General features: G+C 52.4%; 11 protein-coding genes across 11 annotated transcripts; 6 read left to right on the top strand and 5 right to left on the bottom strand.

Moving 5' to 3' along the window:
• Positions 1-339: 339 nt before the first annotated feature.
• Positions 340-2,157, bottom strand: J4E86_001564 (uncharacterized protein; the record flags this gene model as incomplete). Its single annotated transcript, XM_051442131.1, has 4 exons — positions 340-775; positions 897-1,344; positions 1,390-1,915; positions 1,969-2,157. 4 exons carry the CDS (start codon positions 2,155-2,157, stop codon positions 340-342), a joined length of 1,599 nt encoding a protein of 532 aa, XP_051305719.1.
• Positions 2,158-4,557: 2,400 nt separating this feature from the next.
• J4E86_001563 (uncharacterized protein) lies at positions 4,558-6,410 on the top strand (the record flags this gene model as incomplete). Its single annotated transcript, XM_051442130.1, has 3 exons — positions 4,558-4,617; positions 4,668-5,807; positions 5,856-6,410. The coding sequence occupies 3 exons, from the start codon at positions 4,558-4,560 to the stop codon at positions 6,408-6,410; spliced, it is 1,755 nt and encodes a 584-aa protein (XP_051305718.1).
• Positions 6,411-7,975: 1,565 nt separating this feature from the next.
• Positions 7,976-8,554, top strand: J4E86_001562 (uncharacterized protein; the record flags this gene model as incomplete). Its single annotated transcript, XM_051442129.1, has 1 exon — positions 7,976-8,554. One exon carries the CDS (start codon positions 7,976-7,978, stop codon positions 8,552-8,554), a length of 579 nt encoding a protein of 192 aa, XP_051305717.1.
• A 748-nt stretch (positions 8,555-9,302) lies between these two features.
• On the top strand, positions 9,303-10,099 carry J4E86_001561 (uncharacterized protein; the record flags this gene model as incomplete). Its single annotated transcript, XM_051442128.1, has 2 exons — positions 9,303-9,520; positions 9,586-10,099. 2 exons carry the CDS (start codon positions 9,303-9,305, stop codon positions 10,097-10,099), a joined length of 732 nt encoding a protein of 243 aa, XP_051305716.1.
• Positions 10,100-10,381: 282 nt separating this feature from the next.
• On the bottom strand, positions 10,382-11,368 carry J4E86_001560 (uncharacterized protein; the record flags this gene model as incomplete). The annotated part of the gene is made up of 1 exon (XM_051442127.1): positions 10,382-11,368. One exon carries the CDS (start codon positions 11,366-11,368, stop codon positions 10,382-10,384), a length of 987 nt encoding a protein of 328 aa, XP_051305715.1.
• Positions 11,369-14,762: 3,394 nt separating this feature from the next.
• Positions 14,763-15,218, bottom strand: J4E86_001559 (uncharacterized protein; the record flags this gene model as incomplete). The annotated part of the gene is made up of 2 exons (XM_051442126.1): positions 14,763-15,088; positions 15,143-15,218. 2 exons carry the CDS (start codon positions 15,216-15,218, stop codon positions 14,763-14,765), a joined length of 402 nt encoding a protein of 133 aa, XP_051305714.1.
• A 766-nt stretch (positions 15,219-15,984) lies between these two features.
• Positions 15,985-16,995, bottom strand: J4E86_001558 (uncharacterized protein; the record flags this gene model as incomplete). The annotated part of the gene is made up of 1 exon (XM_051442125.1): positions 15,985-16,995. The coding sequence occupies one exon, from the start codon at positions 16,993-16,995 to the stop codon at positions 15,985-15,987; it is 1,011 nt and encodes a 336-aa protein (XP_051305713.1).
• A 1,100-nt stretch (positions 16,996-18,095) lies between these two features.
• Positions 18,096-18,771, top strand: J4E86_001557 (uncharacterized protein; the record flags this gene model as incomplete). The annotated part of the gene is made up of 2 exons (XM_051442124.1): positions 18,096-18,129; positions 18,317-18,771. The coding sequence occupies 2 exons, from the start codon at positions 18,096-18,098 to the stop codon at positions 18,769-18,771; spliced, it is 489 nt and encodes a 162-aa protein (XP_051305712.1).
• A 192-nt stretch (positions 18,772-18,963) lies between these two features.
• On the bottom strand, positions 18,964-20,160 carry J4E86_001556 (uncharacterized protein; the record flags this gene model as incomplete). The annotated part of the gene is made up of 3 exons (XM_051442123.1): positions 18,964-19,800; positions 19,856-19,980; positions 20,034-20,160. 3 exons carry the CDS (start codon positions 20,158-20,160, stop codon positions 18,964-18,966), a joined length of 1,089 nt encoding a protein of 362 aa, XP_051305711.1.
• A 1,616-nt stretch (positions 20,161-21,776) lies between these two features.
• HEM2 (Aminolevulinate dehydratase) lies at positions 21,777-22,961 on the top strand (the record flags this gene model as incomplete). The annotated part of the gene is made up of 2 exons (XM_051442122.1): positions 21,777-22,001; positions 22,053-22,961. 2 exons carry the CDS (start codon positions 21,777-21,779, stop codon positions 22,959-22,961), a joined length of 1,134 nt encoding a protein of 377 aa, XP_051305710.1.
• A 1,064-nt stretch (positions 22,962-24,025) lies between these two features.
• J4E86_001554 (uncharacterized protein) lies at positions 24,026-26,065 on the top strand (the record flags this gene model as incomplete). Its single annotated transcript, XM_051442121.1, has 2 exons — positions 24,026-24,222; positions 24,274-26,065. The coding sequence occupies 2 exons, from the start codon at positions 24,026-24,028 to the stop codon at positions 26,063-26,065; spliced, it is 1,989 nt and encodes a 662-aa protein (XP_051305709.1).
• Between the last annotated feature and the right edge of the window lie 889 nt (positions 26,066-26,954).

Below are 26,954 nucleotides of genomic sequence, written 5' to 3'. Positions count from 1 at the left end.
ATATTACATGATAATGACCAGCGGGACCATGATACCATACGCCAATACGACCAAACCCAACCACCAGAAGAGCAACCATTAACGAAATCCAATCCAACTAAAGGAAAACGCCCCCCGATTTTGAGATACCACCCAATGCAAGCTAATTGTACAGGATATCAAATGCCCGACCCAAGTCGTAAACCGAAATCAACACCAGATAATCATACCCTAAACCATCGTTTCGAAACGAAAGACCGTAAGCGTCATCAACAGATTGGTGTATCGGTGCACCAAATTCGCATTGCCCAGAAGAAGGCAACCGCAACATACCAATGAACAAACGATGGGGTTCACCGTTCATTCAATCACCGCGTCGGCCCAAGAGCTCAATCCGCCCTCCTCTTCCAGCACACGCGTCATGTCCTCTTCAGCAAGTCGCACAAGGATCTCAAACGGCGCCTCCTCTTGGTTCGCAGTTTGCCTCCGTCGGGGAAGGAAGATCATGCCGCCATCACCCGGACCGTAAGATCGTCTGATAAACTCGGGTCGACCAGCCAGGGAGTCCTTGCCTAGATCCGTACCAGGTATGCCCCAGCTGATATCAGCGCCGAAGTTGAGCCACGACGAGATGTATATGTCTGAGCCGAACTTCAAGGCCAGTGCGACCTCGGTGTCGGTAATCTGCTCAATTGACTTGAAGAAGGTTAGGTGGCGGTTCACCCATTCGTCGTCGACGTCGAGGATCGTGCTTTTGATGGTGTTTATGACGTTGATGATTGTCGACTTGGTTACACTGCCGTTATTTGTCAGCTGGGGTTCTCAAACTTAATCGCGTTGCTCAAGATTTGGACTGCAAGGTTCAGTGCGCCACACAGTGTGACATGCGATCATACGGTAATAGGGGTTAGACTCACCGGTCCTCTTTTGTGAGGTCTGAGATGCTCATTGTGCCTCGCGAGAACAGCGCCATGTTTCCTGTGTAGTCTGTGGATACCGGCGGTCGTTGCCGTCTTCGCAAGTCCGTTGCGATCCCGATGCTAGTCTTTGTCAACCCGCACTTGGTCAAGCGACTTGCTCTAGCGCGGGTAACATGCGTCCAGACCAGGGCTGCAAGGACGTTGCACATTGTTGGAGGGGTATTCTCGGGGAATTGGGTGCGTAAAGTTTCCCTGTACTCGCGTACTCGTGATGCTGGAATGACGAACAGCCTCTGGGTACATTTCGTCTCTTTAGGCAAGGTTTGAAGATACCGGGGTGGGCCATCACAGTAGCAGTCTGCGCTGGCGCTGCCTTGTGGTGACTTGATTTGCTCGTCAACGGCTTTCCGCATCTGAGACTGCTTGTCGGCGACGCTTTCCATGTCTGTTTCGGTCAGTCATAGCTTGAGAATGCAGTGAGGAGTCTTACGCATGATCTTATGTTCTTCGAAGAGTTGCTGCTTCGAAAGGCTGGAAACGTTCTCGGCGAATGTTTGCCAGAAGAGAGTAACACCGGAGAAGTCAAAGACACTGTGATGCATATACATCGAGAGCACAAGACCGCCGGGTATGAAGAAGGCCTGAGTTCTCATTGCTGGTGCATCGCTCTTGTCAAAGTCTACCTTGCCCTCGCCGTCTTTTGGGATGCCAGGATACTCGGCAAGATCTTCGGGGACAAACATCGATGACTCGAAAGCACTAGGTGGCATGCCATCTCTTTTGAGCTGTTCGTAGGTGTGTGGGAAGTTCTTCTCATGGTACGGGATTTGCTTCGATCGAAATACACGACTCAGGTGCTTACTTGTGATCTCCGCTGGGTAGTGGAGAGCAAGCTTACCCGCTTCTCGGTCCGCAAGTGTGAGAGTGCCAGCGAGAAAGGGGAATTTGTTGAGTGTGAGGCGAAGCCCAGCACTCAGAGACTGTATGGCATCCTCGGCGAGATTCTGATCGGGAAACTGCGGATAACGTCAATTTTTGTCAACACGACGAACGATTCGGGAGAACATACAGGAAAGATACACAGAGTCTGTATGTAAACGCGCACTACATTTTGGTCTAGACATGAGAGATGAAACGACTTCATCGGTATGGGCGGAACGTGTGGTTTGGCCAGCATCTCGAGGAAGCGGGGAATGGTGCTAGTGATGGGATCAAAAAGCCGGCCGTTGCGCGATACTAGGGGTAATTCAAGGGACATGGTCGTGGCTTTTGCGTAGTCAGTATATATACCGGAGCGATGAAGAGTCACACATACGACGAATTGGGTGAGCAAGCACCCAGGCATGTGAAGCACGAGATGATTTTACCCCCTTCACCGCAAAAGGCCCCATTGAGCTGCGCCTGGTGTGACGGGAGGCATTGGCCCACTACGGGCCGAGAAGGACTATGACCGCATGCGGAAACATCTGTGCGCATAAGCCACGCTCATTCCCGCCTTCCCCGCCTGTCTGCTTATTCGTGATTCACATTCAACCCTTGACGTGCGCCAAACGTGTCTCGTGCCGTCTTCCCCGTCCGCTTTGCTCGACCGTGCCTGAGTTACCAAACCTCGCGTAACGGATGAGGTGCAGCCGATGCGGCAACGTTCAGAGAGGGTTCCCGCCGACAAACGAGATGGGCACGACTAGGACCGTTCGTATGCGTTGCTTTTCCATCTCGCCAATCCTCGCCTTTCGAGGCTGAGGTTAGCGACAATATGCAGCTCGAAAAACATCAATTTGCTATTCTGTGACGTCTATGCCCCTGGCGACAAGGGTGGGGCGCATAGGAGTTGTCCTTGTTTGTCGACTGTCAAAATCAGGCTGTCATCCACGTCCTTCGATCGTGCTGTCGCTGCGGGACTTGACGCGGCACAGCGTGACATTCCGATCGTATCTGAAATTGCGGGTTTGGCTGCTCTTCAACCTGAATGGCCCATGTGACCAGGATGCCACGAGGCATTGTTTGATCATCGATACCAAACTAACTGCAGGCAAATCAATACACCGGAAGTGTTGCCTTTCTTTAGTCGGTGTGCGCCTCAAGCAAGGTCAAATTGCAGCCCTATGACCAGGCGCTTGGATGCTTGTGTGCCCGAACCACTTTTGCGACAGAAATGCATCCGCGTTTAGCAGCGCTGAGCGTGTCACGGCAGCCTGGAGGGATCCGCGAGACCAAGGAGCCAGCGCTAGCACATAGTTGCTTTCAACGTCCCAGTCAATGTGAACACGTTTTTCATGACTGCCTTCGACAAACCAGTCTCGCCGCAGTATTGAGAGCTCACCGAAGCTAGCTACCATGGTGATACTCCAAATAGCATCTGACAGGTAGCGGTGTGATGCAGCGCCTCTGAGCAGGCTGTGAGTGTAAACAATGATGCGTCATATGATCGGTAAAGCCTTTGAGGAGACACGTCGCCGGCGGTCCTTCGGTTAGTGGGTCGTTACCAGCGCGAAATGCCAGCAAATACCATCAGCATCGCTAAGGAACAATCAAACAGAACCCTTGTCGGCAGTAAGATGACGAAGATAGATGTCGATGCGGCTGCAGCCATTGTGGCTGACTGATGCAATAAGCCCCACGTTATGTGTGACGGCGCTGCCCAATAAGCGACAAGCGCCATGCATGCAGAGCCTTTCGAAAAGGAAATAGCATGCTCTTTTGATCAATCGGGCTCGTTCCAGGCAGCTGCATTGCGGAAATATTTGCAGAGCTATCGAAGGCTTCCATGCGCCTTGTAGCCTCTTGCATTGAGGGACTATCTAGGCGACACCGTAGGATTAAGGTTTGTAGGCCGTCGCACAGCGAACGGCGGTATGCAAGACCGGGTAGACGACCCGGAACAGCGTTGGACGGGAGAGAACAACAAATTCGTGATTGAACGTACGGGGGCATAGGCGCCTGAGAGAGTAGAAACTAGGAATGTGGATCGAGTTGAGCTCGATATCATGCAGCCGCGACAACCATGCGACATAGGGAATTGATCGCATCCTTCGTGCAAAATGATGAGATTGTGATACGCGTGCAGTGACACGCTCAGGGCCGGCGCGTAACGGAGACCCCGGAGGTCTGATGTGATGGCATTTGAGAATTGCACGTTGAGTGGTTCTGTCCAAGAAGCCGTGCCGACCGGTCGCAAACCTCTCCGCTAGTCCATGAACGGTGAAGGAGCAATGGCCATCGGCACAACGACTCGCGTGACAGTCCTCCTTTCATGCATCGAACGCGGGCGGAATTGCCGAACGGTGTGTTGAAGCTGTGCCGCATGCAACTAATTGATGCCAACAGTTATGCGAATCTGCATCGCCTTCTTATCGAGATTGCCGGTGACCTTGGGCCATCATTACGGCTACGAGCGTGCGGCGGGGCCTTGCACAGCCATTAGCGCCGGGAGTGAAAGCGTTGCGGGGTTTCGCGGAATACTTCCCCGCGAATCTTGTGATACGATCGGCTAAGGAATCATAATCTTGATGAAACCCCGCATGCGAGTCGTTATATCCGAGTGTTTGTAGCCGGCTCATCATGTAGTACAACACCTTGATACCCAGGTACGAAGAGTAAATACGGAGCATTGGCGGTCAGATCCCAGATGCTTGGGCGGGTACCGAGCAATACGATGATGGAGGACCGATGTTGTATGGTACCGAAGCACTCTGGGCGTAACGTGCTGCCGAATAGTGTAAGCGTATGTGCAGATATGCTTGTGACGTTGTGCTGAACATATCCTAGCCTCTCTTCAGTCGGCTTCTCCGATTTGCCAACCGGAGACCTGAGCGTATAGCTATTGACGATGTTCGGTTGAATTTGCAGAAGACACATCTAGAATTACTCTCGGATGTGCTCGCCCTGAGGGAAAGGCTTCTCGGCATATTGACGAGTGCGACTCGTAAGGCACTAGAAAGACGGGAAGAGGTATACATCGCCGTAATAGCACCTGGAGGCTATGAATACGCAGTAGCGGTGTTGGCGATACTTGCTCTTGGAGCTGCTGTAGTGCCACTGACTCCAGCCCTACCCGTAGAAGAGGCAGTCTACTTCATCGAGAAGTCAAGATCAGTGCTGGTTCTTGCCAGCTCATCAAATATGACGAAATGTCGCGACCTGGAAACCCGGGTTGCATCGGTGAGTAACAAGAGCTTCCAAGCCGTAAGCATTCAGCCAACAAATTCGTGTCCTACCCTCCATGCTGGAGCCATCATCATCTCTTCCGACCGTGCTTCGGATGAGAATGCGCCCGCTGTGGTTATCTTCACCAGCGGGACTACTGGGCCACCTAAGGGTGCAGTCATGCGAAGATCTTTCATCTTTGATTGTGCACTCGAAGTGGCAGATCATTACCAGCTGACGGAAGATGATGTCGCTCTCCATGTCCTTCCGGTGCATCATGCGACCGGTGTTGGCATAAACTTCTTTCCATCTCTCGTGGCTGGTAGCCGTATCGAGTTTCGCAGCGGAGGCTTTGACGAAGAGCAAATGTGGGAGCGATGGAAACAGGGCGCTTCCGATACCAAACGACAACTGACCGTCTTCTCTGGTGTACCTACTATATACATGCGGATGAGACGGTACTATCAACAACAAATAAGCAAGCTACCCGCAGATGAGATAGCGAAGTACGTCGCGGGCGCAAGACAGTTTCGAGCCTGCTTGTGCGGAACATCAGCACTGCCGCAGCCAATCGATGACTTTTGGAAGCATCTGATGCAAAAGCCTATCCTGCAACGATACGGAGCTACCGAGTTTGGGGCCATCTTCAAGATGCGCCTCGGCGACGAGAGCGTGCCAGAAGGTTCAGTGGGTGAACTCGCCAGCGGCGTTGATGTCAAGCTATCCGAAGGAGACGAGGGAGAGGTGCTCGTGAAAAGCCCAGTAAGTCTTATACGAGTCGGGTTGATAGGTTGTGCTAACCAACTTTAGCATATGTTTTCAAAGTACCTGCGTGATCCTGAAGGAACTGCAAAAGCTCATGATCGAGATGGATACTTCCGAAGCGGCGACATTGCGCTACGAGAGGGCAAATATTACTTCATTATCGGTCGGGCGTCTCTAGACATCATTAAGTCAGGCGGGTACAAGATATCGGCTCTGGACGTCGAGCGCGAACTGCTGAGTCTGCCATATGTAGCCGAAGCCATGGTGGTTGGTGTACCAGATGAGGAGTACGGGCAACGCGTCGCTGCACTGATCTCGCTGCAGCATGAAGTAACGCCTTATGCGTACTTGAGAAACAACGACACCTTCCGACACGTCTTAACCATCGACGACTTGCGGCGAGATTTACGCGAGAGGTTGGCTGGGTACAAGCTACCCACGCTGTTGAGAATCGTGGACAACGAGCTTCCAAAGACGATAACGGGAAAGGTGCAGAAAAAGATTCTTGGACCGCACTTCTTCCCTGCCAATTATCGTGAGCGTCCCGAGGTACAAACATGGGTTGCGCGATCTTCAGAAACGGCCCTGGCGAAGTTGTGAGATCGTGGACCCATCGCGCTGCAAGTTCTTTTCGCCGATGTTTCTCGATCGCGCTGAATGATCATCGTATGGCCGCGATCGCGCAGATAAAGGATTCGCGTTGTAGTTCCCGTGTGGAAAAGTAATTCCAACGCACCAGCACAGCGACACTTCAATCTTTATATCGTGTCGATTGCTTGGTTGTTATGACGAGCGCATGGAATGTGATGATGATGCGTTGGAGCTGTATGCCGCACTAGCGTGCACGTGATGTGAGATTGACCGGCCCCGGGGGTGGCTCATTCCTTCCAAGGTCTCAAGATACCTTGTTTCCTCAACCACCGTTATCAACCTTCTCGTCATCTCCCATTTCATGTCATAGAGCAACACAATCGGAGTCGCGATCTACTAATAGCGGTCATCAATGCGCCCATGCGTAGCCGGGAAAACGCAGGTCGGAAAGACGGCGACGCCGCTAGCCACATGGCCACTTCACGTAAACCAGGTACTTGTCGGTAAACGTGTTGACGTTCATCGCAGGTGCCATGATATCGCGATTTTATAATTTACCAAATTTTAGTGCCCTCTTCACATCGACATACTATATCCCAAAGCACTCACTCCGTAGCTGGCGACATTTTTTGCTTCGCAATCTGGTCTTTACATGGTGTTCCACAAAATGGCTGATTAGGACCTGTAATTTATGCCTCCACCATTATTTCAAGCGGCCAGATCACTGATCGTGCTCATTTGATCACCCGACTCCGCTTCACACGACATTCCTCACATCAATGGCCCCTCCGTAACCTGAGCACTTCGACACACTGCTACCTATTTAATGGGGAGTCAACTCCACTATTACACTACAGCTACCGTAGCAGCAAACAGGAAGTCTGATCTGTAGCAAAATCCAGGACCGTTTACACAAATCAATAATGCCTTCAGGGATGGATGCCTACGATTTTCTCGAAGCTCTTCGACGCGAATTTGACTGGCACGTGCGACAACATAGGGGAAAAGAAGTGCATCGTGCACCCTCTCTTACGAACCCTATCTTACCGATGTTTGCTTTGGACCGCTGGGCCACTGGTCCAGGTCAAGAGACCTCCGAAATTTACACAATCATGCGACCCGCCTTACAACTTGCATCGCTGTGGCTGACTGAGGATATACCGCTGCTCTGGTTCAGTCATCTAACTTTTGGTGAGCGCCGTCGCAATGCAGCCGGCCAGGTATACCTTGAGAGAAACCCCCACTATTCAACTCCAGCAGCTCTCCAGACTGTGAAGGCAAAGTTGCACGAACTTGGCAAGACAAACTTCTTCGCATTCGCGCACCCCAAGTGCAAGAAAACGTCTCACGGCACAACATATTCTCGCAGAACGATGATACCTCATTTTCGTGAGTTTAATCACACCGACTTTCCACCTGTCCTCTCCGATAAAGGTATTGACAAACCTTGCATCGTTTTCTCACGCAGATTCATCAGGTCCTTTCGGTCGACAAGTGTAAGTGCGAACGAACGGTATAGAAGCCTTTTCATGTTCGCCGTTGTTATGTGCCATGAGGTCGCACATAGTTACAGCATGTTCCAGGGTGACGGCGGCGACGAGCCACTCGGGGCTGCAGATGAAAAGGTTCCCGAGCTGGGTTTCTCATGGGAAATGAAGGTACTTGGTCATCTCCCGATGCCCAGCAGTGCCATGAAAGTGGACGGCCGGTTTCGGGAAATACACGCCGTTCACTTACTGGAAGCCCCGTCAAACGCTGAACGCGACAAGCTACTTGCACTCCTCGTAGGTAGCTCACGCGCCGAATTCACAACCCGCGACGTCTCTGGAAAATATCGCAAGTGGCCTAAATTGAACGGTGGAGAGTTTCGTGGTGCGAAATGGACGATGAGCAACAACGGACAACTCTTCATTGCCTCCTTCCATATAATTCCAATGCACTGGATGGTGTCTTGGTTCCAACGAGATGTCTGGGAAGCACTAAAGGCCCGTTGGGCGCAGAAAAAGTTCTACGAACCTCCAGCTCTAGGCCAGACCTTCATGGCCATTTATGAGAGGACTATGTACGGAGTGCAGGTTCATCGACCTCTTTACCCAGACAATCGTGTAGATGCCATGATACTCGAGGAACATCGCAAATCAGTTCAGAAATAGGCCGGTGCGCGGATGGGATGTTAATGCGGGTTGCAATGCAGTTGTAGCGTTCACCAAATACATGGATAGGTATTGTCTTGTTATCACCAACCTTTTGGCACAGAACTGCGGTGACTCATCAGGCGCTCCAGTGAGACACCCAGAAGCCAGTCATGAGTCCGAGTTCAATGTGCTTAGCCATCTTTGTGATTGCCCATGGGAAGGCTGAAGTTCACCTAGGGCTTCTTCTTCCAGGATCCTTGCGGAGGTCACGCCGCAAAGACCCTCTATACACGCTTTGAGCAAAGAGTCCTAGTGCTTACTACAACATATAGACTTCATAGGTTTGTTAAAGAAATATCGGAGACCGGATGATAGAATGCGTGACGAGAGCCGTGATGTAGAGAAGTGTTACGTCTTCGTCGGCGTCGCGGCGGACATCGGCGAACGAAGCCCGGATTTAGCAATGCGCGAACACAAATTCCGGCACCGGCCATCGTCGTCATCGTTCTCATCACGACAACACCGGGAATCAAGCCAATGCAGTGTAACGCCCTGGCGTCATGATTGGCTCTCTCGACAGAACCGGCTAGAATGCCGGGCTATCTTCTCTGTCTTCATGCACGGAAACGGCTGAGATGATGGAGCCGACCCCACCTGGAGCTTGAACGACTTAAGGCCCTTCCACCCCGCCAAATTTCTTAGGACAGCATCAAACGTCACACCTGACTTCCTCTACATCCATCAATTCCTCTTACAAACCTCCAATATGGCCTGCGACAACTGCAAAACCGGCTTCAAGTGGGGCGCCGAGTCTGTCGGCAAGGAAACCAAGCTCGACAACATCGACTGCTATGTTACCGGCGACAACAAGGATGCCGCTATCCTTATCATCACCGATGTCTTCGGCTGGACACTTCCCAACATCCGCATTCTGGCAGACCACTACGCGAAGGAAGCCAATGCGACCGTCTACGTTCCCGATGTGTAAGCAGCTACGCGACGCGACGCATACATTCAGCGCAACCATGGAACTAACGGCCATTGCACAGGTTCGGCGGCGAAGTCGTAGACCCCGACGCGATGTCCGACCCAGAGAAGGCGAAGAAATTCGACGTCATGGCCTTCATCGGCCGCAACAACAAGGACATCCGCTACCCCGAGATCAAGCAGCACGCCCAGACCCTCAAGTCGCAATACAAGAAGGTTGCCGCCATCGGCTTCTGCTACGGCGGATGGGCCGTCTTCAAGCTCGGCGCCGACCCTTCGCTCGTCGACGCCATCTCGACCGCCCACCCCTCCATGCTCGAGAAGTCGGAGATCGAGAACGTGAAGGTCCCCGTCCAGGTCCTTTCCCCCGAAAACGACCAAATGTACACTGAGGAGCTGAAGAAGGCTACATTGGAGACGCTGCCCAAGACTGGTGTCCAGTGGGAGTACATTTACTTCCCTGGTCTAAACCACGGCTTTGCTGCCCGTGGTAACCCCAACGACCAGAAGCAGAAGGATGGTCTGGAGAGGGCGAAGAGGAGTGCTGTGAACTTCTTCAATGAGTTCCTGCACTAGGACATATGTTACGATAGTCATATGATCTCCTAACGAATTTAAATGAAATGATACCTCAGCTATGGCTTTTCTCTCGTTATCCGGTCGACAAATAAGTAGGAAGTAAGGCATCAGGTCACGAATGAGCCGGTGAGGATGTTGAAGTGAATATGTGAATGAGTTGCTGGTTACTGCTGTTACAAAGTGTACGTTTCTTTGACGTCACGCAGAATCCTCTTTTTAAATATATACATGAAGGTCTTTCCAACTTCCGGCTGGAACGATACCATCGTCCGACGCATCTTATGCGCCGTTGACCAAGCGAGCGAGCCTAGACCTGGTCTCCCAACCCCAAGCGCCAACACTGCGCTTAGCCATAGCAGCAACGCTCTTAGCATAGTTGTTCGTGCCGTGACTGGGATCAGCATCCTTAGCCTTGCAAGAAGCGCCATCCGAAGGGCCGCCAAGAGGGCCCTCAACGGCAGCAAAGTGCTGCTTCTCGCTGGTCGTGCCGACCATGTTCTTCGCAGCCTCAGGAACCCAACCGTTGATGAAGTCACCGTGCGAGCACCACGCAGGTCCGCAAGCCAGCTTGAATGGCGAGGTGGTACCGGACCAGCCGTTGGGCAAGGCCTTGCGCATATCGTAGCGGATGGAGAAGCGGAGCTGGGGCATAGACTTCATGCCCTTGGGGCACCAGTTGGGCGTTCCGTTGTCGCGGCTCTTGTAGCCGGTCTCGAGGGTCTCTTCGTTGACACACTGGGGGAAGAAGAGGAGTTGCTGGACGTGGGTGGAGCAGGTCTTGGTGGGGAAGCCGTTGGCATCGAGAGGGATGTCTTCGCTCTCGCAGCCCCATGAGGCCTTTGCGTTGACGTCCATAGCGTCGGGGGTCATGGCGTCGGCTTTGCCGGCAACCATCTGCAAGTCTTGTGGGATGGCGACCTCAGCGGGTGTCTCACCCAAGTTGTAGTAGGCGCTGAAGCGGAAGACGGGGACGGGCTCGTAGTTCTTGCCATCTTTGGTGTATAGGAAAGTAGGCACCCAGTAGCTGGACAAGTCGTTGGGGTTCTCGGCGGTGGTGCATCCCTTTTGGAGTTCAGCGCTGGTCTTGGTGCCGGCGACAACGGCGTCGGAGCCGTAGAAAGAGTGAAGATGCGACTTGTCAAACTCGCCAGGGTAGACAATGGGGTCGATGTTCTTCTCCATGAAAGGGGGAGGAATCTGGATGACGGTGTACGCGTTTGCGAACTGAGCGAGCAGACCCGCAGCAAAAAGAGTGTAAAGAGACATCCTGTGCCTTAGTAACGAATGTAATAAACGATAGAAGAAGTTGAAAAGATAGTAAAGTTGGTAAGAGAATGAAGCGCGATGAAGAAACAGTAACACGAGGCGCGCTCGTAGTACTTATGCCTGAGGCTCGCGCCTCGTGCCCACCATGCCACAGCCCAGGGCATCCTTCCCTCGGGGCGTCCACCAAAGTTTCAAACCTCCTGGTGTTTTCGCCCAAGCGAGGCATCTTCGCCGTTAGGCCTAGGACTATTGTGGAGGTTAGGGACCGCGGCATGAACGACAGGAGACGTTGCCGAGGCGCTAAGCCGGTCTCTTGCTCTCTCATTGGCGGATCGCCCGTGCCAAAACACTAGTGTCCGCTGTTCCGCGTTTAACAGTTTCGAAACTGCGAAACAAACTGCCTTTGTCCTTGCTTTTCATTTCCTCCGAACAGTAATCGGCTTTCTGGATACGGATGCGTTTTGTGGCGCTATACGCTGGGGCATTGCGATGTGGCGTGAAGAACATGATTCACTGCGATTAGAACTTGAGGGCGGACTAGTACGATTGCAGTTATGCGTGCGCGTATCTACGACATCCGAGGAGTCCAGTACCTACTGAGTGTTGAAGAGCAGATCCGTTATCATTAAGCTAACTTCGAAGGCTGCGCTTCCAAGGGTTTGTGTGCACATCACGTGCGTGGCGCATACAACATGCGGCGTCGTAAACAATTCGCTACCGATCAACGAAGCTGCGACATCGCTTCTACATTTCACGCCCTGACACCGCAACCACCTCTACTGTCATCTGCAATCGCGCAACGTTCACAGCGACCTCGCACATCTTGATAGGTAATCTGCTGTGGTTCCACAGTATGCACGACGAAAAGCGCCACGATTTGTCCCTCTAGTGTCCTGCTCACGCTCACACTTTTCCAACCACTGTATCGCCGCCTTGGCCCAGCGGAAAGGGGAGCTGCTTGTGTTCGAATATTGATCGAGATGCTTTGCGAAGAATGCGTACGTGTATTCTCACGCGGCGACCGCAATCATCATTCGAGCCTTGCCTCTCTCACCAAAGCAGTAACAGCCGGATGCTACATCTGTACTCCCTTGTGGGAATCTGTAAGGCCAGAGACTGGGCACTTGGAGGACGACCTGGAAAGTCACTTCATCATCGGTCGGATCCTAGATAGCTCTTCTCGAGTTTCCCGTTCTCTACCAAAAGAACATATCATCAGCTGTTCCTCTTTATTCACGCGAGGGAGAAAGAAAAGTGTTGCCCACAGTTTTCCGAAAAGGCTCGACTCGCGGAGTTTTGTCGCTGTACCTACAGCGAACGTCCCAGTGAATGTCGGTACATATGGCAGATGGTCCACAATACCCATGGCAGAATCCTTACAGGCTGCGCAAAAGTGGATGAGCACTTGTCTAGACACCCATGAGCAGTGTCAGAAACACAAACAACCACATACATATCCGACACGGCTCCTCGAACTTGGCAGCCACAAAGTCAGCCTAATACTGCCACACGAAGAGGAACTATCAGGCCCGTATGCTGCTTTGAGTTACTGTTGGGGCCCAAATCCGAGCTTCATCCGGCTAACGGCCGATAATATGCAAGATTTTCGGCTCGGAATACTCTGTTCAGATTTACCCATTGCTTTCCAAGAGGCAATTCGCTTCGTAGAAGGGCTCGGAATCCGCTACGTCTGGATCGATGCTCTCTGTATCATACAGTCTGGCAGGGGGAGTAGTGAAGACTGGCAGTTGGAGTGCAGTCGCATGCAAGAAGTGTACTCGAATTGCATCATCAATATTTCTTTGGTACAGGCTGCGCACCCGGACCAAAGCTGTATGGGAGGTTATACTCGTAAAGCGAATCTGCCTTTCACTACAAATGTGGCTATGCGAAGAATGGGTGGAGATTTTACCGGCACAGCTCCTGCCTTCACTGTCATACCAAGCCAGTACTTCCGACATTCACTTTATCAACAGCCCCTCGGAAGTCGTGCATGGGTCCTACAAGAACGCCTGTTGGCTACCCGCGTCTTGAGCATTGGCCATGGAGAACTTTTCTGGGACTGTGAACGGGTCCTTAACGCAAGCGAATCTCTTCCATGTGGCTTCGAACTTTGTTCTGACCCTACGAGGGCAGTTCTGAGTGAAGCGCTGGGTCTTCAGATATCTTCCATTCCACAGGCCTCAGACAGCTGGACTTCAAAGGATACTTGGTCTAAGCTCCTTATGGAGTACAGTGCGAGGCAGCTCACATATCCCCAAGCGGACAAGTTAATTGCTATCTCGGCTATTGCAAGTTGCATGCGCTACGCATCAAACGACACCTATCTTGCTGGCCACTTCTGGAAAACGCTCCCACAAAGTCTAAACTGGAGAGCGAATCGTGCGCCTGGAGATCCATTCCGTGCTGATGAGAGACCACCACACAGGCTGCCCAAGTCTTCTAGCCAGATGTTGGATGGCAACTGGGTGGTCACGCCAACATGGAGCTGGGCATCGATGAATGGCCGACTGAGAACGCGACCGTTTGTTGGAGTGTCTTCGACGGTTATAGCAATCGCAGAAGAGTACAGGCTTTCTCCACTGGGTAAAAACGAGCGAACACCATTTATGGAGAAGATGATACTGCTGACCATTCGAGCCTGGTCCAGACCTATCACGTGGACGCTGGGTGGGCCGATCGGCTATAAAAATACAGAAAGTTTAAAAGAGGAGGGTTTTGAACGTCTCTATGTCACTATGGATGAGCCGGATGAGAAGCCCGAAAACGGAAGCATGTTTCTGCTTGCGGCACTTGTCGAGGCAGACAATATAGTGGAAGGCTTATTGCTGAGAGAGATAAACATGTACGAAGACAGAGTATACGAGAGACTGGGGCAATTCCGGGCACCATTCGACTGCGACATTGGGACGGAATGGCAATCGTTGTTCACTGATGGAGAGCGCTCCATAACAATGTGCTGATGTAGCTAAGCCGACCATTGCTATGTCAGCCCGATACTCTCACACACTGGCTATACGTCATCACAATGTCGCCCTTGGCACCTCCTCACTCTCTACAAGCCCGATACTCATTCGATGAACAGCATTACACTGTACAGAAATCCTGATAGTCGGCCATCGGAAAAGGTTGGGAGCAACAACGAAGACATCGAGGACTTGATGCGACCGCATCGTATATCAAGACAATGATCGGTACTCGGGTAATGATCCCAAAACAGCATTGGCTCCGTCTCAGATCGAACACAGTGTGTGGGCATTTTGTGTCAACCTACGGTGCCTCATCACCACTTGGGGTTTGCGGTCAAGATCGCATCGACAGTGTTCGAAGTGTTATTACAGGTTTCAATGCTCCATAAGTTCGCTGGATAACCAATTGTCTCCCATGTCAACATCTACTTATCAGCCGCATCCAGCGGCTTGTTCTGCCCATAGTTCAGCGTCTTCTCCCTCTTCTTCGCATCCGACTCCTTCGGGTCATGCTTCATGTTGTCCTGACTCTCCGTTGTCTCTTCCGTCGCGCCTGCTCGGTCATGCTCTGGATGGCTGACTGGGTTTTGTATTGAGGCATGATCCCCATCGTTCTTGTCTGTCTGGCCGACTGAGGCGCTCTTGTTGATGGACTGGCTCTCGGTGCTGCTTGCTTGCGGGTTGGAGACGTTGGATGATTGGCCGGGTGCGGCGCTGCTGGCGTATGTGCGGGTTATGACTGGGGCGAGAACTGAGAGGAAGTGTGTTAGTGGTTGTTCTTTTGTTTTGGGATGAAGGTAGTCACCTTCGCTCCGTTGCTGGAGTGAGCGGGTCGCGATGGGCGCTGAGCGCGAGAAGCTTTGGAGGAATCTTGATGCCATTTTGATTCTGGTGTATTTCGAGTCTATTACGGGAATTTGCACGTATAAAGTCGAAGTTTGCAGAAGTTCACAGCGAAATGTCTTCGCATGTTTATCACACTCCCTCCTTGACGTGCCTGTGATGTTGCCAGAACGTCATCATCAAGCCGCAGGGCCGATCTCTAGGGGTTCGGCATCTGCTTCCCGTACAAATCCACTCTTACTCATCTATGACAGCTGCGGCAAAGCATGACACCGGATGGCAGTGATTTCATCGCTACTTTTTGTCGATGTTTGCGTGTGCCGTAGAGCTTGCGCAATCAAGATGATGACGTATCCATGGATGCCAAAGATTTAGCGACGACATCATCGACATGGGAACATATTTACGCATCTTGATACTCTAAATTGCAGCGGGTATAGCTCCGAAGAGCTCGGAATCGCATTGTGGCGCTTTATCATGCGCTAAGTTGGAGATATATGGATGCCCAGGTGATGCCCGCCAACGCGAATGGTCACGTGATGCCCCACTCCCGGCCATCGGACTTTCCGACCCTGCCAACCGCCTTCTTTCGCAACCACCCAACACACTATACGACTTCCAACGGCTTGTCGGACTACCAGCTGATCCAGGCATGCCTCTCATGAGAGTCTCTGGCAGGCATTGTCATCATCTCGGCAGCACGCGATGCTAGAGGTCGCGGACCTAAAGAACACCAAGTGTCACAATTACTACCTCTTCCAAGTCTATCGTACAACGCTGCTTCTCTCGATTTCTATACAGTATCTACAAGTAATCCGCATCAACCCAATTCTCCTTCTCAAAGTTCATCCCAAACAAATCCGACGCCTTGATCCGCGCATCCCGCTGCGATGAAAAGTCCACCCTTGCCTCTGGGTTCGCGCCAGGTCCATAGTTCATATACTCCTGGTAAACAACGTTCTCCACACTCTGCACATCATCCCACCTTGCCCATCCCTCCGGCTTCACCACATCGCTCAGATAGCTGTCTTGGAAAACAACCCTAGAGTAGGGTCTCCACGGCCTGCCAAGGAAGGTCGTGTTCGTACCATTAGTACCGGAGACGTTGACCTGGTTGAAGACGTAGATGCTCGTGTTGTTATCAGCTTCGCGACCGTTGGCGGTGACCCAGCCGGGACCAATGGCCTCGATATCGATCTTGTCGAACCACGCGATGGCGCGTAGACCGAAGATGAAGTCTACCGCGCCATTGACGAAGGACTTTGCGTAGATCTGGCGCCCGATGTTGGCGTAGATGGTGTCTTGGTAGCCGGTGAACTTGCAGCCGTAGAACCCTTGGTTCGTCTTTTGCGCGCTGAGGGCGAGGGCTTGGCCGTTCTTCTCGGCTGCACCGAAGGTGTTCGCGACATTGAGATTGTAGATGCGGATGTTTGTTGTGTTCAGGCGGAGGGTGGCTGTTGCGTCGTTGTTGGCGAGGCCGGGTGTTTGGCGCGAGAGGTTGTATGTCAAGGTGACTTCGTTGTCCTTGTAGCCGCGTGCGTTCTTCGTAGAACCTTGTATGGTGATGGGGCCAGCATGAGGAGGGACGTAGACTTGTTCATTGTATATTCCGGCGACGACGAAGATCTTCTGGGCATCGGTCTTGTTATGCAGTGCGTCTACTGCGGCACTGATGCTGGGGTAGCTGCCGTTGGTTGCGCCGGATGCATCGACGACCAACGCACCTCGATCGGGCTTTGTTCGTGTGTACTTGTCGGCAGACACCACAGAAAGGGCACTTGCAAATGCAAAGAACTGTATCAGACGGGACACCATGCTGATCGGCAGAGGGCAATTGACCTGGTATTCGGTACCCGTTCATCGGAACGGCCGGGTACTTATACTAGATTGACGAAATGCACCCCTTTACGCGATTACTACAGTCTGTAATTATTCCGTCGCGCTTACCTCTACGGGCCGACTATCGAACACGCGCGCTGTTTGCCATTGCCATCGTGACTTTGCGGGGAAGTGTGGAGGAAGCATCGTTGGTGTTGTATCGTGTGATTGGTGGCACAAATCGTTCCGTGGACAACTTTACCCCAGATTGTTTAACCATCGGCAACGGAGTCTGGGGAAGCGATGTTGCAGTAGATCTGATCTTGATGTTTCGTTCAGCGGTCGGATGTGAACGGGAGCGATCTCGGATAGCTTGGGTTTGAGGTACATAGGTACAATGTAAGCCCGATTGATTACTTGGGTAGTCGCGCCGCGCGGCGACTGCCAACGTCCTTCTTGGCTTGACTTTCTTGAACGCGCATTCTTGGACTTCAATGCTCTCATGCATGCGGCTATTTCCCTCTTCTTGTAGGCATGAGTTTGGTATTTTACACAATTCTGATCGCATACGGGCAGCAATAACGAACGAGCCTTGGAGTGGACGCGACGACAACCGAAGTACCACCGCGCCTTCCTCGATATACGAAACACACCCTAGCTCGTTTGCCGCTACTCCCTAGATGTTGTGATGGCATTATACAGTTGTTCAAGAGCAAGGGATGAGGTCCAGTTCTGCCTGCGATGGGCTGCGATGCCCAAGCCGAGCAGACGGTGAGGGCGTTTGCAGTAAATTTTGCCCCGAGTCCTGAGGCTATGTTCTTAAGCACCTCATAATGACTGGGTATGAACAGGCCATTGGGCTAGACTATAGGTTCTCGTATCAAAACGTACACCGCATGAAGTATCTACCGCCTGGTCACGATGATCAATAGGTCAAAAGCCGTCGCGATCCGGACTCTGGCGATGAACCAGTCGCATTGTAGTAGTACACCTCTCCGATAGGAGCTCGCATTTTATCTCAGCGCATAATGGAGCTCACGAAGAACAACTCGCTCATAACAATATGAACGCTTTATTCACCCCAAGATCAGACCACTATGAGCGCGCCCGTACCCCGCGTACGCAACTCGCGTTCACCGTCGCATTCAACCCACCGTTTGCGCAATGACGCAACCTCCGAACAAACGAACTGAGACACGCGCCGCGACCACAACAAAGAGACATCCCCCGTCTCTCAGACTCGTAGCCAGCTACAACCTCGCCGTACCTCTACACTCGCATTGCAAAGCTCTGCAATACAGCCACTGACAAACACCAGCGCACAAAGCACATCACACTACACCTACACTACACGCTTTCGCGCCTCAAAAAAAAATGGCCCAAAACGACTCAAAGCACCTCCTCCCCATGACCTCCATCCTCTTCGCCGACGCCAATTCCTCTTCACGGCCAAACACATCCCACCACCTCGCGAACCCCACACTCGCCAACCTCAAAGACGCGCAAGACACTAGCATCACCGCGCTGCCCCAGCCTGTCACCGAAGCCGAGATCGTCAGGTCAGACAGTTTCTGGAAGAGATTGTGGGCTAAGATCAGGAATGCGCTTAGTTTCGGAGAAAGGGAAGTGGAGTATGAGGAGGAGAGGGAGATGTGCATTGGTGAGCCTTTTGACTTCGTTCATATTGGGACGGGAGGGAATAGGCCGTTGTTGGGGCCGGGTGCTGTGCCGAGGGTTGGGGGTGGGGAGGAGGAGTGGGAGGATGTGGAGTGAGGGCGGGAGGGATTCGGGGTGGTTTGGGGGTGAGATTGGGAGATGATGAGGGGGCATGGAGGATGACGGAGGTGTGAGAAGTGGTGGATGTGAAGATGAACTTGGTGGTTGAGGACTACATGGGTATGATACTGAACAGAAGCAAGGAGGAATCAACCTCGAAACGACTACGAATATACGAAATCCTCCATCTCACTTGCCCTGGCTCTCGACGCTGACGTTCCAGTTATTAGGTGCCCGCCACCAGCGTCCTAGTAGACTTCCTTCACTCTTGCCACTGCTACCTGTGATCATGCGATTCGCATCTGGCCTCTCAATCTTGACATCCTGTGTCTTAACAATCTGCAGTTTGACATCTTCGCTGCCGTTGGTTCCAGCCTCAGGGTCATATGTAGCACGATCGCTGCTTCCAGTCCGGTATGCTTTGCCCTTTGAGCCGGAGCCCTCGTCGCTGATGATACGTTCGAACTTGCTTTGCAGGCTGGGGTAGTAGCGGATGAGGACGGCTTTGATGCTAGGTGCGCAGGCGACAATGACGGCGAGGTGGTTCTCCACGACAGCGCAAATCATAGACGCGGCGTATTGGAAGGGGAAGTCGCCCATGGTGGCGAGTCGGTGGACGAAGTAGACGCGAGTTGCGCTTGCAGCGAGGACGAGTCCACCCAAGGCGAAGAGGAAGTTGACGGCGATGCGGTGGTGGCGTCTGAGCTTAACATTCCAAGTGAAGATGACGGGGAGGATATAGAGGACGGCATCGCAGGCTACCATGAAGACCGAGTTGAAGTAGGAGAAATCGCTCAGGTTGATGCAGTAGCCCTCGATGGTTGGGTCCCACCATTTTGCCACGGGGACGCATTGGAAGATGCTGGTTACGACGCAGGTGAGACCGAAGGAGAAGGCGACGATGTGCATGATGAAGATGCAACGGCGGGCCCACGGCTCGAAGGTGAGCTCAGCGTAGAAGATGAGTAGCGAATGCTTGACGGCCCAGTTGACGGAGAAGTAAAAGATTAGGGCGGCCATGACCATCTAGGGTGCTGAGTTAGTGGGTGGAAGATGGTGATCGTGGGGTGGGTTGATGTACCTTGAGGAGCATCTCCATGTTGGCTGGGTCGATATCTGCCTCGTGTAGGCCTGCTCCGAGACGAGTGGCGTACATCTGGATGCATGAGAGGACGATGGCGCAAGACCCGGCAAAGACAGCAAGAGCTTCATGTCAGTTAGTATGATGGCTCGTGTGGGAACAAGTAGACTGAACTTACCATCATGCCATCCAAAGCTGCTCAGTATCTTGATCTTTCTCCCAATACGACAGCTAATAGCGAGTGAAGTCAACACAATCAGTGTCAAGTTGACAGCAACGGTAGGGGCGCGTAGGTCAGACGACATGATTGGAACAGTCAATCGAGTCACCGAGTTGAGTGGAGTTGCGATGGGTGCAGGGGTGAGAAAGGATTCGTGTGCCTTGCATGCCCTCTACATATATACCTGGTGTTTATCTTTCACAAGACGCACGGCTTATACTTTGTTTGTCGTGATATGCGCAACACCAAGATGATGAACGGCCTACGGGGTCTAACGTTAGCTGCCCCGCGCTGACGGCGCGCTATCATCCATGTCAGTACAGTGATTGTGGACTGCCGTTTCTGTCGGCTTGCAGTGAAAACCGTCAAGGGAGCGACGCGGCACTCGGGATAGCGCCCAGTGCTCCTAGACTAGTAGGAATAATGAAAATGATGGTGTAGCACTATTGGACGAAATTTCTCTTCGTAGCCTAACCGAGTGCTGGCTGTGGTCGCTAGGTATAGAGGTTTTGCTTTGTGATGTTTGTTTTCGAAGTTAGGGTTCAAGCTAGGGGCAGCGGGGTCTTGGGATGTCGAAAAAAGAAAGCACGACGTCGGTATACACGTTGTGTCCATGCGAGCCGTAAGCGAATACAGTGGGTTATCGAAAGTGCTCATAGGTTGAGAAGGCGACCCCGCTTTGCCCTTCGTCTCAACACATCGCATTCCGAAGCTGATGTTTTCGTTTTGTGTTGTTGCTTTTTGCTTTGAGGGTCCTGTCCGTATTGATTTTGGTCGGTATACGACAGAGACTTTGTACGTGGCGTTATCTGCCTGGCGTCTCCATCTGATCAGGATACTGCGGTACCATGTTAATGTTGGTGTTGGCTCGCATCGCATACTGCGCGTTCACATTGTTGAGTTGAGGAGTAACTTTGCAAAGTAGCCACGTCCGGTCATGTTGAGATTGATGTTGATCAGCGGCGGCGACAGATATCCCGATTACTGAGCGATGGTGACTGTATAAGACAAAAGTAAGACTCCATTGTAGAAGGGCCGATGAAAGGGTGAAAGTTGCGATGGTGGGTAGACAGACAGCCAGAGACGGGAAATTGTGAGCCAGCCACATCGTCATAAAAGGCGTGCGGCCCGCTGGGTGCTCGCGACTCGAAACAGCGACATCATCTTGTCGTGGAAGAGGCTGGGGATCGATCGTGTGCGCTTGGAGCGCGACTGTACAGGTGTTTACTTCGGCGATGCATCATGTGATGAAGCTCGATGCGCTTCCAAGATCCCCGAGACTGTCCCGACTTCTCGATCTGGGAGCTGACTAACACCATCCGACGCTAGGCCACATTTGATTCTCAGTAATCCTGCGCATATGATTGGGCACCGGAGACAATTTGCAGCTTATATGCGTATAGTGGTCGTCGCAAACCGTGTAGATTTCACGGTCTTTCAGAGAATTGAGCTTCAAATTGTTCTCTTCATTCCGATACCCCCATCTCGTCTCTGCGTCCGTCCGTACTCCGATTTTCTGAAACTCAAAGTGCGATCGCTACAGTCGGAGTGAAACTTGACGCCTCGGCTGTCCGCATTTACTACGAACGCCACCTTTCCCCGACGCCAACGTCAGCGGCATTCCACTTTCTTTGCACAGGCGGGACTTGAACTTTTCGATTCCTTCACCAACCTACAAGACATTATTGCTTTCTCTCCGCCATGTCGTTCTCCTCGCTCGTCTCAGACATCGCATACCGGAACAATTCGGAGCGGCCAGAGCGACCCGACCTGCGCTCCCAAATATCGGAAGCGCGTTCCACCCGATCCTACGCCAGCACTGCCGCGACGAGCGTGAGCATCTCCGGAGATATCAAGAGCCAATTGCATGGAGGATACAGCCACCCTCTGTCGCGAGCATGGCAGGCCGAGCGACAGCTCACAAAGGTGCGAGGAATGACGCCATGAGCCTTTGACGGAAGCTAACATTCAGTGCAGTCGATGCTCATCTACCCCCTCTTCATTTCCGACCAGCCCGATGAAGAGATACTTATCCCCTCCCTACCGAACATCCACCGCCGAGGCCTGAACAAGGTCGTGCCATACCTCACCCCGCTCGTTGCAAAGGGTCTCAAGTCGGTCATACTGTTCGGAGTCCCACTCGCACCCTCAGCAAAGGACGCCTTGGGCACCAACGCAGACGACCCCAAGGGCCCCGTCATCAAGGCCATCCGCCTGCTGCGACGAGCATTCCCCGACCTCTTCATCGTTGCCGACGTCTGCCTCTGCGAATACACCTCACACGGCCATTGCGGTATCCTCAAGGAGGATGGCAGCTTGAACAACGCATTGTCAGTAGAGCGAATCGCGGATGTGGCGCTCTCATATGCCAATGCCGGCGCGCATTGTGTTGCGCCTTCGGACATGAACGACGGTCGCATACGCGCCATCAAGCTGAGGCTCATCGAAGCCGGCATCTCGCACCAGGTCGTGCTGATGTCGTATGCCGCCAAGTTCTCAGGATGTTTATACGGTCCCTTCCGCGACGCTGCAGGCTCAGTGCCCTCGTTTGGCGACCGAAGATGCTACCAATTACCTCCCGGCGGCCGCGGTCTGGCACGACGAGCCATTGTCAGAGATATTGGTGAGGGTGCGGACATCATCATGGTCAAGCCTGCGAGCCAGTACCTCGACATCATTAGCGACGCGAAGGAAATTGGCAAGGACATGCCCATTGCAGCGTACCAGGTGTCTGGAGAATACGCTATGATCCACGCGGCCGCAGCTGCAGGTGTGTTCGACTTGAGGCAGATGGCGGAAGAGGCTACGCAGGGCATACTCCGAGCGGGAGCTTCAATAGTGGTCAGCTACTTCACGCCAGAGTTTCTAGACTGGTTGGGTAACTAGACAGGCTAGCATAGGTGTACAGCAAAAGAAAGGGCGTAGGGGCGTTTGATATCCAGACGGCATGTCTACCAATGAAATCTCATCACCACTTCTACATCATTTCGTTTCTGGGATCTATCGCACACGAATAACAGTTCAACATTCTTCTAGGTCGCGAACAAGGTGTGAACTCTGAAGCGGGCTTACAGCCCGCCTCGTATAGTGCCAAGACCACGTACAGAAATACGCTAGCCCGAACATGCGGAAGATTGCAGCCCACCGGTGCGCCACAGCCCTCACTTCGCCATCTGCAGATGAACCAACCCCACCACATCTCAACCCTGCGGCTGCCTTGCTGCTACCTCGCTAAGCTTTCGAGTCAGCGCCTTCCTACAGCAGTACCATGGGGGGCGTTTGACTCACCGGCTAGCCCACACTTCACGCCCGGCGTCGCCGGTTCTCCTCACCAAAGTCGGTAATGATGCGTTTGTACCCACAGCAGCATGCATCTCAGCCACTTCAGTCGACCTTCGTGCGCAAAGGATATTCATCCCAGAATTCAGAATGAACGCCACTCAGCCTTGCCTGGAGCCACGCTGTCTGCGCGCGAACGCTCTCATTCGACCTAGCGATGCCGCTGCACTTTAAACACATGCGGTCTCCACTCACTGGATGCATCATGCAGGTGACCATGCCCCAGCGAGGAAGCTTTCTCCTAACAGAGCCTTGAGAGGCTGATGTCGAAGCTGATTGCATTGGATCGGCTGCATAGTGTGCACAGCCACTCCTTAGCTCAGGCTGCCATCCACCGCCCTTTTTCTCAACTCCAAGTTATGACGATGAAAGCTATTAGGTAAATCGATATACATCATCTGGATGCCTGGTGAATTGCGCTTGCGACAAATAAGTATATCACAGGTCTCTTCTTGGACTACTACGACTTTACAACAATCAACGACATTCGCTGTGAACACATCTAATCGGAGCGCTTTGTTACGCGAGCAAACGCATCGGGTTTCATTCAAGACACGTCCACTTATAAAACTTCTTCGACGTGCGGATTGAGCCACCGGCCTGGTATAATCATGGAGAACCTGAAGGAATCGCTACCTCCTGGCCTCGCAGATGCAGCCATCAACATTCCCGGCTTCGGTGCTATTGTCCAGCTGGTCCTCAACAAAATTGGTTTCGATGTCGGCAGCACGATGTCTCTATACCTTTTATTATTTGGTATCTTCCAAGGAGCGATGTTCTTGTACAACAGGGGGCGTACATGGATGCAGTAAGTTTACAGTTCTACCAGTCAACTGCGGTCTGCTAACAGTTCATGCAGAGATTATGGCACTTCTGCCATCCGGATAGACGACGATGATGATTTATACCCCCAGTTCATATCCTGGATATCGGAACAGCGCATGACGGAAGTCAGCAGAGACCTGAAAGCTACCTCGAGAAAGCCCAAGACTCGATATAGCGCAGACTCTGATGACGAGCCCGAGTCAGACGATGAAGACGTCTTGGACGAGTCTGGCATCTTTAATTACGACAAGTATAAAGGTACTAGTCCTGTGTACTACGAACCTAATCTTGGCGACGACAGCTTCACCCACAATGGTCACTACTTCCAGTTCAGGAAGGATTCCCAAGAGAACAAGTACGCGGAACGTATTGAGTACTTTGTCATCATCCGTTGCATGGGTCGCAGCACGAAGCCCGTCAAGGAGTTGATAGATCATGTCAAGGAATGGTCATCGCACAAGAGTAACAGCACGACTGAAATCATGCGAGCGGAGACTAAACACGGTGGTTACTGGTCCACCCAGTCCAGCCGACCCTCACGACCTATCAGCACCGTGACCTTGGATGAAACGCAAAAGGACAAGGTCGTTGCAGACATTAACGAATACCTCCACCCAGCCACGGCTCGGTGGTACGCCGCCCGAGGCATTCCCCACAGACGAGGATATCTTTTCCACGGACCTCCTGGTACAGGCAAGACATCCTTGAGCTTTGCAGTGGCTGGAATCTTTGGGCTTAGCGTCTACTGCGCTTCTTTGAGTGAGCGTGACATGACCGAGTCGGATCTAGCTATGCTGTTCAGCCAGCTGCCAAATCGGTGCATCGTTCTATTAGAAGATATTGACAGCGCAGGTATCCGTCGAGACAAGTCCTCTGAGATACCAGCATCAGATCGCATCTCGGAGGCGGAAGAGGAGGCCAAGTCATCTACTGAAGCGAAGGACGCCGTGGCAGAGAAGGAGGATAAGACCGAAAGCAAAGACGAGAAGCTCGATAGCAAAGAGGAGAAGAAAGTCGAGGAGAAACAAAAGTCCATCACCGATATCGAGAAGAAGAAGTCCTTCCGCCGAAGACTTACTCAAACGTTACGTCCACGGAAGATAACCAAACTGGACAGCGAAACCACCACGCTCGTCACAGACGATGCAGCATCATCCGTCCGAGCACCCAGCATAAAATCGCCCAGCATAAAAGCACCTAGCGTGAAGCCCACACCTCCCCCTCCCCCACCACCAGTCCCCTCTCCCACCGACGAAGAAGGCAGCAAGAGTAAAATCTCTCTCGCCGGCCTTCTCAACATTATCGACGGCGCTGCTTCAAGCGAAGGCCGCGTCTTGATAATGACAACAAACTACCCCGAAAAGCTCGATTCAGCACTCATCCGCCCCGGCCGGGTAGACCTGCAAATCAAATTCACACTCGCCACCAACACCCAAATACAGGAGATCTTCCGTCGCATGTACAGCCGCGAAGAGGACCTCGCGACCCAGACACAGAAGAAGAGCGATGACGAGAAAGCGAAATCCCCATCTTCCAAGACAAAGAAGAGGAAAGCTAGGCCATCGACTGGTACCTCCTCGCCTCTCACTAGCGGCGCTCTGCCATCAAAGCCCAACTTCGCAACGCTACCACCAGAAAAGCTTGTGGAGATGGCGAAGCAGTTTGCGGAAGCGCTCCCAGAGGGTGTGTTTTCGCCCGCGGAGATTCAGGGCTATCTACTGCAGAAGAAGGCGGATCCGGAGGGTGCGTTGGATGGGGTCAAGGAGTGGAGGGATGCGGTGCTTGAGGCGAAGAAGAAGGGAAAGAAGGTTGTTGAGTTGAAGTAGATGGTAATTTATGATACCATGGTGTTTGTTCTGATGTCCAAGTGAAGGTTGGTGAGGCATGTGCTCGGGGTCTGCTACAAACGCGCAAAAAGAGAGGGAGTCTCCACGATCACCATCGTCGCCGCACTCGCAGGGCCAAAGCGACTCGCATCACATCCTGTACGAGCGAGCCTATCGGTGTTCGATCGCGTAGACCGTGATGGGCAAAAAGATAGACAATTTGGCAAAAACATACAACAGCGGGGATTCGCTAGTGGTCACCCACCTAACTACTAATCCGCCGGTATCATGCTTGTATATGGCTGAGCGGACGGGAAGCCTAATTTTCATGATCCTATGGTCGTATGTGGAAGGATAGGCAATCTGACATCTTATATTGACGATATAGACGGCTGAACATCGAAACACATCGTGGGCGCGCACACCTAGGGACCTGGGGGACATACGCTGTTTGCGCTGGCTAGGTCCTCAGCGGCAAGACTCACGCGCTAATCGTGGGATTGTTTGTGGATAAGTAGACAGAAACTCTACTGTTGTAATAATTGTACACCTCTATCGGGCGCCTGCGCGAACTTCCAAGGTTGTGCCTACACATGTGACGAGAACCTGAGCACAACAAAACCAAGATCGGAAAAGGGAACGAGTGTGTAGTTAGGCAACAGTAAGCCACTAACATGAAGGGACTCGGGGTAAGCTCAGCTTGAATGTGTCAACTCGGCTGTTGGAAACGTTTGGCAATTGTAAGAAATGTGAGGAATCTGTGACTCGTTTGAGCGGAAATATCTCCGCCCTTGGCACATGCCTGCTCATTAGGACTTCTCTGCCCTTGTCCTAAGCACAGTTTATTTCACCAACGGTTTTGTTGTTGCAATCATTCGTTCGTGTGCCA

This window comes from Alternaria arbusti, assembly GCF_024043155.1.
Source record: "Alternaria arbusti strain BMP 1465 chromosome Unknown scaffold_2, whole genome shotgun sequence".
Taxonomy (NCBI): Eukaryota; Fungi; Ascomycota; class Dothideomycetes; order Pleosporales; family Pleosporaceae; genus Alternaria; species Alternaria arbusti.
The sequence above is the reverse complement of the archived record's forward strand: the minus strand, read 5'-3'. Positions and strand labels throughout refer to the sequence as shown.